The sequence below is a fragment of the Cucumis melo genome, chromosome 1 (genome assembly GCF_025177605.1).
Source record: "Cucumis melo cultivar AY chromosome 1, USDA_Cmelo_AY_1.0, whole genome shotgun sequence".
Classification (NCBI taxonomy): Eukaryota; Viridiplantae; Streptophyta; class Magnoliopsida; order Cucurbitales; family Cucurbitaceae; genus Cucumis; species Cucumis melo.
In genome coordinates this window covers 866,171-880,357 of record NC_066857.1, presented here as the reverse complement: position 1 = coordinate 880,357, position 14,187 = coordinate 866,171, and the positions used below count along the sequence as shown (strand labels likewise).

Sequence of the window (14,187 nt, the reverse complement as noted above, 5' to 3'; positions counted from 1 at the left end):
AAATGAGTTGAAGACTATGAATCATATATTTATTTATTTATTTATTTATTCGGGTTAAAGTGAAAATTTTTAAAAGAAACAAAAAATACCCTTCAATAATAATTCAATTATTAAGAAAAATACTAACTTCTTTTTTAAAAAAGAAAAAAAAAAGCTATATCGATGCCAAGTTGAGTAGTTATAGAATATTCCAATATTATAATTTACCAAAATAATATTTATAAGTTCTTGAAAGATGATATTTTTTTTCCTAAAAAAATTTAAAGTCGCAGCATTATCTATCACGTCATAAAATTTAAAGTATAGGTATAAAAATGCAAATTGATTAGACATTAAAAAAGAAATTTACGATCTGATATGCATTACACGTTCAGGGTACAAATGATTTTCTCTATAATATCAATCATATAATTAAATTTATTTAGTATCTAAATGAAGTTGGCAAGAAGCTAGAAATAAAGTATAAACTATATGCACATAACAAAAAATGGATAAAAATGTTAATCTACATTATAAAATTAGGCATTTCTTTCCCATGATCCATCTTGTTCTTGATATTCTATTAGTTTTTGGTGATAGGTGTTCAAATGATTATTTTACATCATTTAGTATATTAACTATAAAACTCAACCCTTCGATCCATTTTATAACTATTTGGTTTTTTTAAAAAAATTAAATGTATAAATTTCACCCTCATTTAAAAATTTATTTTTTTATTTTTGGATTAATTTGGATTAAAACTTCACTCTAAAAAAGATGTAAATCATAGGTAAGAAATTGTAAGAAAATAGCACGAATTTTTTTTTAAAAAAAGAAAAATTTGAAGTTGTTAACAAACAATATTAAATCAAATTTGAAATTATATCACTATGCACAAATGATTGAACAATGCAATTGAGATTGAAAAATAAGTACACATTTTCTTCTTATATATATAAACAACCATTTTGTTTTTCCATTTTTCATTCTTTGCAACCCTATATTATATCTACAAAATAATGCCCATAGAGTTGTTTGTCTAGTGATCTCAAGTGGCAAACCTTTTAATTACATCTAGTTATGAGGATTTATAAACACTACAAGTATATATGAATTTTCTTTTCTTAAAGACTACACGTATGAATGGAGAATTTTGAACGGCAAATCTCTTGGTTGTTAATGCTTGTTAACACATATTGATGTATATGTTAGTTGAGTTTATGCTCGTTTTAATTGGAAAAAAAAAAGTTGATTGCTAATTTATTTAGCATACATATTATTATATTAACTGTTTGTCTTGCTGGTTATCATAGATTTATTCTAGTTTCTTTTTTGGCTAATTCAAATTTGACTTTAAAGGAAATATCAAAAGAGTTTTGTTGATATTGAAAAGGAGAATACGTAGAGGAGATGCTAAAGGAAAGTCTTTGAGTCGAGGGATGGTTGAAGCATTATAATTACAAAACAACTTGTGATGATGCATGATGCGCCCCTCCTAAAATAATTAACTTCTCTCCATGACATTACTTCCAAAACCATGGTTAACTCTTTTTTTTTTTTTTTTGAAAGAGAAAAAGATAAGAAGATGAGATAATTTATAAATAACGGTACCAAGGTATAAGTGGTTAGAATTAAAGAAGTTCACAGAGAGTGTTTGGGTTAAGGAGTTGGAAAGTGTGAAGTTGTGGGTCTCGTTCATTGTTTGGTCCAAGGAATTTGTCGATCCCATGACTAAGAAAATGTCAATATATTAATGTCTTATTTAGCTTCTTACATTGACTTAAATTCCTAATGAAGTAACCAAAAAAAATTTATTCATTTTTACCTAAATAGTAAAGAAAAATAAAAGATGAAAAATTCCTCGCAATGAAAATTGCTATTATACCCACTTGATTTAAAACATCTCTCTCAAATATTGAGTTAATTTCTATCCTTAGTCATTACACACATCTAATCATTATATAATAACTCTTTTAAGATAAATATCTTCATCCAAGTTTTGATTTATATTATTATACAATTATTTGTTTGGAGTTTAAATTAACCGAGCCATCTTATCTACGAATACATATATGTGTCAATTGAGCTGAACTTATGTTGGCTATTGATTTAAATATATTGATTGAAATGGAAGCATGAGCATAACAATCACAACATTTAAAGAATAAAAGTGTAACAAAAAAAAAAAAAGACTACATTAGTAATTGAAAACAACGATAAATTAAATATTGAACTTTCAAAAGTATATGATGATATTCATAAACTTGTAAAATGAATTAAAATTTAGTGTTTTGTGTCAAAGATACTCCTTAACTTGATTTTCGAAAATAACTTTCAACTTAAAAGAATCGATTAAAAATATCCTTCGGCATAAGTATACGAATAGAAATAGGTTAATACCCATCTCTTTCTCTATTATCCCTCTTTTTCTCTCTTTTTCTTGTTTTACATTTGTTGAAGTTTCATAACGCCATCAGTTACGTCAATTTAATCTAAAATAAAACAAGAATTAGGACCGATTTGAATCATGTTTCAATTTAAATAAATATTAAACTCAAATCTCGATAACCAAAACAGTATTTTATTATACTTTAAACTCAAAGTTATATGAAAATGCTAACAAGAGAATAACATAGTTTACATCAACTTTTACGATCAAGTATCTTTTCTTTTTTCCTTTTAATTTAAGGTTCGATCGGACAACTCACGTAATGTAGTGGCAGTATGTTTATTGTTGTTTGAAATTAATATATATATATATTAATTTCTAAAACTTTGTATTAAAATGAAAAATTGATATTAATTTTGAGACAATTTGATTTAAATATTATTGTTTTAAATTTGCGGATACAATTCGTCTCGTCCCATCAAATAATCAACTTTTCTAATCATCAGAAGCTTTATTGTCTCACGAAGAGACCACAATCCAATATGACAATTTCTATGATATGTTTTAATTATTTAGAAAATCAATACTTTACTCTAAATCATTTAAAGATTTGTTTAAAATTAAAAATAAAATAAATACATTCCTCGATTAACTACGTAACTACACTTAATATTTTTGGATTTTTTGGCCTAATTATTTTAGGATTTGTTTAAAATAACTTTCAATTATTATTATTATTATTAAATAATAATAATAATAATAATAATAATAAGATACTATGTCTAAAATCTTTATTTAGTAAACAATAATAAAGGAGTTGTTTTACATTATTAAGTTTATATTAATTTTAAGATCATAAAATAATAACACAAAATATTTTTGCATGTATTATTTAATGGATTAATTTTGCTAGCTGTGTGTAAGGTTTGAAATCAAAAGTACAAAACACACATAGATAATTTTTAATAGTTCTTCATAATAATTTAACATAACACGATGTGTTTTTATATTCACACATACTTAAAAGATCCATCGATCTTGCTTTATTATATTAAAAAGAAATGATTGCATTTATTCTCTTGTTCATCGATCTATATTAATTTGTTGATGAGATCATTTTGTTTTTATAGATTCTTAATTTGCCTTCTCAAAATATATTTATTCTTCCATTTTAATTTTATATTTAGGACTAACCACACGCTCAAAACATAATTAAATTAATTAAAACATGGCTTACGTATTGCTTTTTAACTCAAGATTTCTTTTACGGGTTCTTTAGTATATATATATATATGTATGTATATGTAATATGGTGTGCTCTCCACTTTGTTAGTGAATATATTTAAAAAATTAAAAAATTTCAAGTATCATTGTCTCAAGAAAATATATATTTCGTTACGATATGACAAGTAAGGTATATGTTAATCTTTGGAGAAGAAGTATATGTCAACTTATACTCGTTTTGGCCCCGAAAGTGTATTATATATTTAATTGATTTCTTAGAGGTTTGTTTTAGAAGATAACTAATATTGTTTTTGATTAAAACTATTTTTAGGAGTTGATTGTTTCGTAGGGAATCTATATATGATTCCTTGTAATAGAGACATTTAGAATAATACCTCTGTTTGTTTGTGTAGAAATGTAGGATATGATCTTAGGGTATTTGGAGATGTTGTGTATCATAAAATGCCCTTACAAAAGCCCCTTATGAGATAGATCAATAATGTAAATTGTCGTATTTAATTAACCATGTTTGTATTTAGTGAGCCGGTATTGATGTAGCTTAAAATATACGTGCATAACGGTGATGCATCATGGTGGTATATAAGCAAAAACAAATATTTTCACAATAATACGATATTGTCTACTTTTAGTGTAAAAGATCTCGAGATATAGTTATTATTTGCACCCTACCTACGATCATCCTCTTATCTAAAACCAACGGGGAACTTTAGTCGCATTTCCAACAATCTTCATTGAATATAAGGCTTTTTGAAATGAAATCGAAAGCAAAGTTATGAAAATTTATGTAAAAGCAGACAATATCATGTCATCATGGAGATTTTTGAAGGTCGTTCTTTCCGGTAACAATATTTCTCATACACAAATTTTATAAAACAACCATGATTCTTTGAATTACTCTCTTGATTTAATATATATAACGAAGTCATCATGCATGTTATTTATGAATATATACTCTTCTCTACCTTTTACTATAAGAGTGGAATATAAATGATATACATAACGTGATGTGTTACTCTATTTGGATATCATGACAATGTTCATTTTGCTTTTGGGCCTAGCACTTCAGCCTCCAAGAAACTTTACACTGATCATATTGAAACTATTTCTGGTGCAGATCAAATAGGACATATAAAGCATAAACAGCAGTACTGATATATGCATTTTATACATTATATATCAACAAAACAGAACTAATTCTTGTAACATTACAGCTATTTTATTCTCAAATGTACACAAAATAGAAATTACATATAGGTAGCTAGAATATGTAGGTCATATTGAGGATATGCATTACATAATATAGAAGAACAGTCATATACCCAATGGAGGTATATACCCAGACATAATATATAGAATAATCACAATGGTTTTTATTTTACTAAGAAAAGAAATTGAAAATATATATACTACAACCTTAAGTTTGAAGTGCACGAACATCTATAAATAGAAGTGTACCAAATCAATATATACTGTAGAACCTAAGATTAAACATGAAACCCTAAAATATTCCCATGAAACATATAAAATCTACCAAAGGCATGAGAATTTTGTTCTCAAATATACACAATAAGTTGTTCAAAAAACCTTACCGATTGAAGAAGCTTCTCGTCGATGATGTTTTAGTTTTTCGACAATTCTTACTTTCATAATCCTCACTAATCAATGAATGTGTGAATTCATTTCAAATAAGGGGTATTTTGTTTTGTGTTTTGATTTCGAAAACGAAACGGTTTTGGAAATAACCATTTTAGATTCATTGATAGGTTTTTTTTTTCCCACATGTCTTCTCATAATTTTCTTTTAATATATCTTTCTTTCGAAATGTCTTAATTTCGTGGATTATAGATGTATCAGAAGTTTTAGACATTTGTGCAATTGACCGTATTTAATTACGCTACATGGGTAGAAAGCCCATGGTTAATGTCTTTTCACTACCCCAATCGTAATAAAAAAAAAAAAAGGTATAATCGTAATAAAAAAAATGGTATAATCTTAATAAGATTTCATTGATTGAATAAGTCGTAATGGGTACGATTTTATCATAAAAAACCAACGTAACTCAATTAACAAAATGTGTCTTAAGACAGATAAGAATGAAAAGTGTTTATGAAAAGTGTTTAATGCATACAAAATTAAAGGGAAAATTTCAAAAGAATAAAACAAGATTGAAAAAAACCATACAACTTTAGTTTTGTATCAAAACCCTAAACATTTTAAGTGTATCAATTTACCGCCCTTTTAGATTTTTTTTATCTAGCCGAAGGTGTATTTGAGTGAATCAATTTAAACCTTCGTTTAGATTATTTTTTAAAGTTCACAAGGAATCAATTCTTACCCAGGAAGTCTTCTTCAAATGTCAGATCAACCTTCCAAAGTCATAAACAAAATGAACACTAAGCATTGATGTGAGAATAACTTTCAAGAGAACAAAGCCTTTATCAGCCTCATGATCAAGAGTATACATCTAAACCTGTTGGTCTAAGTTTTTAAATATAGTTCATGCACATCTCCGAGAAATCAAATTGACCACCCAGACTGAGACCACGTACACCCCAAGTTTCTTCCACGAGGAAGCAGCATACTATAATCTAGAATTACCGCATCTCAAAAAAATCATTTTGAAAAAAATCCTATCATGTAAGATTATTGAGTGAATTGAGTAATTACAAAATAAATTAGTTCCAATGAAAGATATTTTCTTTAACCTAAATCTGATGATCCACAATCCATACAAGTGAAGGAACAGAAGAGTAGAGTTTGTAAGATGACAAAAAGGCTCACATAAAAAGTACTTTCACCTCACTGTTGCAGAAAAGCTCAAAGATACTTACAGTGCTAGTAATGATGAAATTTGGTAAAAGGTCCGATTTCAAGGAGCCAAAGAAATTCTAACAGCACCACAAATTCTTCAAATATGGTTTTCATTTTTTTCTTTTTTTTTTTTCATTGTGCTGCTTGCAGTTGCTGCTCGTCATCCACAAATTCTTCTCCCATGTCTCTTTGTACAAGTCTGTAGTACAAAATACCCATTGTTGCCAGGCAGGCCCTACACACATGATTATGAAGATTCTAATGTTAGGAAAACCAAAGAGAATGAATATCATCTCTTCACGACTTTAAGCAAACAATAAACCATATGAAGCTGAATGAAAGAACAGATCCAGGGGAAGTACATGATTGCTATGATAAGAAGAATTTTTCTTGGATCCATTCTGGAGGGTCTTTGGTGCCGGACACGACCTTCATTGACATCATTGGCATTCGCATCTTTACGAGGAGGTGCAGTCACAGGTAGAGTTGGCAATGCAGTTGACCAGAAAGGAAGTAGTGCCCTAAGAAACTTGTGCTTAAAAGGACCTGCAGGCGACAAAAAGAAAAAGGAATGATGACAATGTTTTCACAATCGATGTTATAATTGACCAGGAAGGAAATTAAGAAGTCAAAACCATGACAGAAGCAAAGAGCTCGGAGATCTATTTTGTGAAACCAAAAAACAGAAGGAGCTGAAAATTGAAGTCTCTAAAATACGTGCTGCGTAAGGAAATGGTGGGGACATGAGCTTACTCATTAAGGAATGCTATAAGATTCAAATTGATGGGATTTTTTTTTTCTTCCGGATTAGAAACAATTTCATTGATTGAATGAAAAATATTCAAAGGTACAAAAGGACCCCATTCAGAAGGTGTACAAGCAAATAAACCCATTCATAGGTGAAGGTGTTTCCAATTTGCAACTAGGAAAGAAAAACTATGACGGTGTATAGTCTGTAAGTCTTTGCACCAAAAAAAGAAAAGCATTTTGAATTATTGAATCAATAATGTCCTTTGTTGTCTTGCTCTTATCCTGAAAGATTCTAGAATTTGTTTAGAATAAAAGTGACTCTTTGAAGCAAGGAACAGGATATGGAATCCAGAGGGAAACAAATGGACAATAAGATCATAGATGATATGTTATATCAAAAGAGCATGTAACTTACCTCTTCGAACATACTTCTTACGATTTCCGTCTTCATCATCAGCATAATATGAAATTTCAGAATTTTGCCTGTCATAATTGATTGCACCTTTTCTTGTGGTAGCAACAGGCTGGAATGCAATTGAAAAAAGAAAACGAAAAGGTATGAGAATAAACTGAAAGAAATGAATCATATGTAGACTAATCATCTTTCAATAAAAAAATAAAAATAAAAGAGGAGATGTTCTTACGCCTGAAGGACTTGAGCCTTTCACAAAATTTCCTTCTGAACCAGGCATTTCAATCTCTACAATATCTGCAATATTATTTTTGGAAGACCCCGTTCCAGTTGTGGCGGAGAACCCTTCACCCAGATTTGACTCGATGTTTGCTACTGAATTTAATGAACTCTTATTGTTATGTGTATCTGCTGAAGTTGAAACCAAGGGATCCGAGGCAAAGGCAGGGGGAGGACTGTGGGATTCTGTTGGTGAAAATCCAACTGGATAATTTCCAAACAAATTCTTCTCCAGACCAGTCTGAAGAACAAAAAGAAACAAAACCAATGAGATAATAAAATGCTACAATCTGCAACATAGCTCTAGAACCAGGAATTTCATGGTACCAAAAGAGTCCCACACGATTCTCATAATAAAGTTCCCAAGTACAACGGTCCACTGAAGATCCTCTAGGATAATCAAAACAATGTCCCAGTATAGATTTTGTAAATAGATAAATAAATAATGTTCAAATTTAGCTAAATAGCTCAACCTTTTGTGTTTAGTTTACATTTATTACTATAGAACTTCCTCCCCCATTTCAATACTAATAACGCACATGTTGGACATCATTAATTGAAGAGATATTCTGAGCCTACAGACAAAAAAGCGTGCAGAAAATTATTTGAGCCCAAAAAAAATAAAGTTTTAAACAAACACCAAGCAATAGCACCATGTATAGGTCAACGTAAAAGTTTCTTAAAGGGGTGATTGGCATTTGCACTGTTTTTTCCAGAAAATGCACCAACTAGATGAGAGACATGTGTCAAGCTCTAGATGCTTTCACATAATGCCACAACTTGATGAGGGGGCTTTACAACGCCCCACGCCTAAGATTTAGGATCCAGTTTCAGCATCTAGTTGCCCCAACATTCCCTTAATTCCCTGCAACCTGGCTACCTCATCCTTGCTTGTTTTGAAGAGCTTTTAAGAGTGAAAACTACCTCTAAGAAGCACCGACACTCCTAAAATGGCTCCAACACATGTCCTACACCGACACTGGTCCAAAACGCCAGCTGACGTATCAATTGTTATACTATTAAATTTTTTATTTCAGATACAGCGGGATACGGCCCGACACATCTGGACACGGCTGGAAGTGGAGACACCTCTAGGACACGGCAACCTGCAAATTCTTTCTAAAAAGAACTAAAATATGAGGTATTAAGCTCAAAACCCAGCCCATCGGTTTTAAAACCTATTTTGTAAGGTTTTTTTAGGTTGGTGCTTATTCTTTTTCTTGCGGCTGCTGAGCTCCCACACCCCACAGTGGAGTTTCTCTACCTTCCTCAAACGCAGCCACTTGAAGACCCATTGACCCTGTGATTTGATTTCTTTTTCCATTTTTCCTGTTTTTTCTTATGTTAGTTTTCAATTTTTTTCTTTTATCATCAATTTTTTTTATTTATTTTCTTTCTCGTTGTTTATTTCCCTTTATTAAATCTATTTTTGTATTTATTTTTTTAATTCTCTTCTATTATTTTTCGTTTTTTAAATCTTTCTTTTTTTCTTTACCATTATTTTATTTAAAATTTGGATCAACTATTAGTCAGACAGAAATAATTTTATGGTTGTTATTTTGATGTTTCAAAAGTATTATTTCACAATATATGCATCATAAATATTTATATTTGTAAAAGAAATATACGTATCCCCAATATTTCGTGTCCTACTTTTTTTTAAAATCGCAATATCGGTATCGTGTCGTATCTGTGTCACATGTTAGTGTCTATCTCTCTCATTCGGATATGATCTTGGTTCATTCATGTTCTCCTTCTAAACTCAGAGCGTTATAGACTTTGTAAATACTCCTAAATTTCGTTACTCATCCTCTTTCTATGGGAGCATTATAGTGAGCTTCAGAAGAAGACACTCACTTTTTAGGAAGTTTAGCATTGCAGATAGGAAAGATTTTTCATATAACAAGAAACTGAGAAATACCCTCTGGGCATTGTTAGATGATCATTAAGATCTTAGTGGTGTTTGGTCCCTCATTAAATCTTATGTTTTCCTATGGGCGTCAAAGACCTTTTGTAATTATCCTACGGCACTATCTTCTATAGTTGTAGTGCCTTGCTCTAGTTGTGATAATGGGCACCCTTCTTTTGTGGGCTTAGTTTTCTATATGTCCTAGTATTCTTTAGTTTTTAATTTTTTATTTTTTACAATGAAAGTTATTTTCGTTAGGAGGAAAAAGAAGTTTTTGTGGGCTGAAAATACCGTCTAACTAATGCTACCTCTCCTAAGGTTGGTAAGTTAATAGACATTCATGTCCCTTAGTTGGAAGTGATTTAAAGGAAAATGTCTAAAGGTCATTTCCTTCCCCAAGATGCATTGCATGCTCCTTCAGTTTCTAATGATCCAATGCACGTACAAGAAGTGCCTTTTGAGGCTACAACCAAGATTCATTTTGGTAAATCGATTCAAATTCTTGAATTACCAAAGCCCTTAGGTATAAATGAGGTGAAGAAGTGTTTTATTGCAGCCTATCCTCTGTACTACACTAGAAGAAAAAAGCCTCCTTTTTTTATTCTCCTCAAGTATTTTTCCTTGAAGTTGCGGTTTTAAAAACGAGATATCAACATGTTGCTTGAATTCCCACTGATTACGCTGTCTTTCTTTAAAGTCTCTGATTAACTTTAGGTTGATTGTCAAGAGATAGGATAGATGATAGCAGTCTCTTGCAACTCCTTTCTACCTTCTCTTCGAGATGGTTCAATAGGGCTCTTAACCAGAACCTTCATAATCCTACTTAAAAGTCCGAAGTTCCAAGAGAGAAAGGGAGAGGAAAAATGAAAAGAAAAAAGGAAAAGAAGAAGAAAAGCAGTTTCTGTTTTCATCGGCTTTATTTTGAAAGGAGAAGAATGAAGATTGGTAAAAAAACTCAAACAAGGCTGTAGTAGTACATCTTAGGTACCGCACTTCTGCAATGTGAGGCAGCAGAATAAAAGGTTGACAATGATTCTGATCATTGTTTTGAGATGGGCGATCCTTCAAGCAGAGTGTTTCTTACTACCCTAAATCTATGAATCGTACACAGATCAAACTCAAGAAGAAAGCACATTCTAAATTACGCTATCTTACAGATAATTTGTAATCAAAGAAAATAACTTTTCAGGAGAGTGATGGGAGTTAGAGGGATATCGATATCATTCATCAAATTATCGTTTTGTCATATCTAATCTATTAATAAGTATCAAACAATTTTCCAATTCACCTCTAGTTTCTTAACTAGAGCATTGCACATCCCCAAGGGTTGTATAGGCACTAGAAGCGAGAAAAAGACGAAGATAACATAGAAATATAGTTATAAATCGATCATCACTTCAAAAACTATACCATCACGAATATGAACTAACCTGCAAGATAGCTTCCTTTAGCTTTGCATGTAGACGAGATCCTGAATCTTTAAAGTTCTTCGGAGGCCATATCTGCACCACAAATGTAAATATACCTTAAAGTAATCGAACATCTGAGACAATAGCATACTTTCCATTATTGAGACTATATTTGCACCAATCAAAGGAACTCGATAAGATTGATCATGCAGAAGAAACACAACAATAGCATAGAATCGTCAAAGCCATATGTGCCAGGATCGTTTATGAATGTGACTTTAAATAATAAAAAGCATGCATATATACATCATACCGAAACAGAACAAGCAGGACAGTCATATCCAGCAGGGGCAGTGGATGGAGGAAAGCTCTTGATATGCGAGACCAGGCAATCCGTATGTATGACATCTAACATGAGAACAATGAATTACACAACTATTTAAACATTTCATTAAAAATCCACTCTATTCTTAAAGTTTGCATGAAAAGAAGGTAAATAAAAATGCAAAGTCACATACGCAAACATCCCAATCGAGTGGTTTGAGGACCAACTCCTTCCACGAGTGTAGCATGACACAGGCAGCAATTTGGAGGCCAATCATATTCTCCATTCAATACCCACTCTGAATAGGTACGAACCTTAAATAAAGAAATGGAGCATTAGCATTGCAAAAATCTGAAAGGAAAGCGTAACAAAAAGAATTGCTAATGTTCTAAATCATTCTATTGCAGCAGCTGAACAAAAAATTTCTATGCTTAAGTGATAAGTCTAAGAGACATCAATATGATTTCACCTAATCCATCACTCTCTATACCCACACATATCAGGTGAACCCTTTTGCGCGCTGTACACAAAAAGTGGAAAATATAATAGTTCTACATAGTAGCTGATTATCCAAACATTTGTCAGCTATCCGTACTGTAAACCGCAAACGATTACCACCATGACATATGAGAAACTAGAGAGAGAGAATGAACAAACTGAAGAATGGTAATACAGCTTGATTAAAAAAAAAAAAAAACTCATGCGATAAGAAACTGAAATAAAAACAGAACCTTTCCCACATAGGGGAAAACAGATACATGATCTTACCACGCATATTTGGTGTTCCGGGAAACAAATGCATTCTCCACATACAGGAACCTTATGAACAAAACAATACAACTTCGTGGCCTGAAGCACCAAAAACACAAAACAAAAGTATTCTGTAAGTTCATGGATTTTAACAAAGCCAGAAAATTAATTACAACAACAAAAACAAAGCGGAATTCAATTAAACAGAAAAATTAAGTCAGACATTTCCTCGATCTTCTAAAATTCGTGAAAATCCAGAAAAAATTAAAAATACCCACGTAGCAATGAGCTTATAAATCCTCATACAACCAATTCAGCAAGCATTCAGATCGCTTCTAATTCCAAAATCTCAAATGCGGATCGGATCCCAAATCCGAAATCCGGATGAAATAGATATCAATCAAATTGGAATCAGAAATGACCCAAATTGCTGTGAAATACTAGAGCATAGTAAAAGAAGAGGTATAAGAGGAGGAAGGAGAGTTGGAAGTACCTTGCGGCATTTGCAGACCACCATTGCAGTAACCGGCGAGGAGAGGGGTCCAATGAAATGAATAGAATGGGAAAACTAAGAATTGAAGGACATGGATGATAGATGGATCTTGAAAGGCAGAAATTAAAATGATGAATTACGCTTGGAAGTATCTGTCTATGCGGAGGAGACAACAAACATCCCCCACCGTACTCTCTAAATTGCCAAGTCTTTGCTTCGCCGATCTCTTCCCTTCCCTTCCCTACAGCTTTCTTTTTCTTTTTCTTTCTCTTTCTCTCCCTTTTTCTTATTTTTTTTTATTTCGGTAAAATACAATTTCTTTTATCGAATTTGGTATTTATAGAATATTAATTACGATATAATTTCAAATATAAATATAGCAACATTTTAAAAAATTACAAATATAATAAAATTCGTCAAAGTCAATCAAGAATCAGTAAAATCTCTCACAAATAGATTTTATTATATTTACATTTTTTTATTAGAATATTACTATACATTTTATTATGGGAATTTTGCAAGAATAGCAAAAAAATTTATGAAAATAAAGTCCCTGTAACTACATTTTTTTAATTGCAAAAATAGCAAATTTAAAAACAGATAATCATCTAATAGTCTTCTGATAAGTATCTGATATGAGCTGATTTATCTAAATCTTTTTGTCAACTTATGCAATTTTCCTTTTATTATTATCCCCTAAAATTACTATTATTATCCCCTAAAATTACTACCGAAAAGGAGATTTCAGCTGATCGCCTAAACTTAATAGTAGATTGTACTTTTTGATCTTATCTTCGACGTAATAACCAAAATAAACTTTTAATCAACTTTTTTTAGTTTAGAATTGAAAATTATTATTTACCGTGATAAAATTTGTTTGTTATAGATTAATTTTTAAATATATTTAACCAGGTGAAAAATAGATAAAAGTATATAAAACAAAAAATAAGGTATCGACCTCATTTATTCATATCATTTTTTTGCTCACGACCCTTTTATGTCATTTTTCTAAACAACTATATTATCTTTAGAATTAACCATAAAATATAAAATTGTTTAAATGTAAAATAATCTGATTCTTTTGTCGATTAATCCCATGTTATTTCTATTATTTATAGAGAACTAGACATACATACCTTTCAACATAACAAAACCCATTGCAAAGTCATACTTATGTGTTATTGTAACAAACAAAAATAAAAAAGTAAAATTGAAAACTGAGAGTAAATTAAAACTTCTCTAGCGAAAACGCCAATCTTAAAGAATAAAATAGACTAAAATAAACATGCATGTTTATGTTATAACATTACGGGAATGCAGTGATGAACGTTCAAGCTCCAAGAGAAAGGAATGTCATGTTAATTACGGTTAAACTAAACTCATCTTAACAAAACACAAACTATAGCCTTTTAGATAAGCAGTAGGCCGGAGGGATG

At 30.9% G+C, this 14,187-nt stretch overlaps 1 protein-coding gene across 1 annotated transcript; it reads right to left on the bottom strand.

Moving 5' to 3' along the window:
• Nucleotides 1–6,288: 6,288 nt before the first annotated feature.
• LOC103495304 (uncharacterized) lies at nt 6,289–13,057 on the bottom strand. The gene is made up of 9 exons (XM_008456808.3): nt 12,752–13,057; nt 12,277–12,357; nt 11,702–11,822; nt 11,497–11,591; nt 11,205–11,276; nt 7,819–8,106; nt 7,590–7,698; nt 6,787–6,970; nt 6,289–6,659 (listed from the first exon to the last, which is right to left on the bottom strand). The coding sequence occupies exons 1-9, from the start codon at nt 12,773–12,775 to the stop codon at nt 6,557–6,559; spliced, it is 1,077 nt and encodes a 358-aa protein (XP_008455030.1). The 5' UTR covers nt 12,776–13,057; the 3' UTR covers nt 6,289–6,556.
• Nucleotides 13,058–14,187: the final 1,130 nt, after the last annotated feature.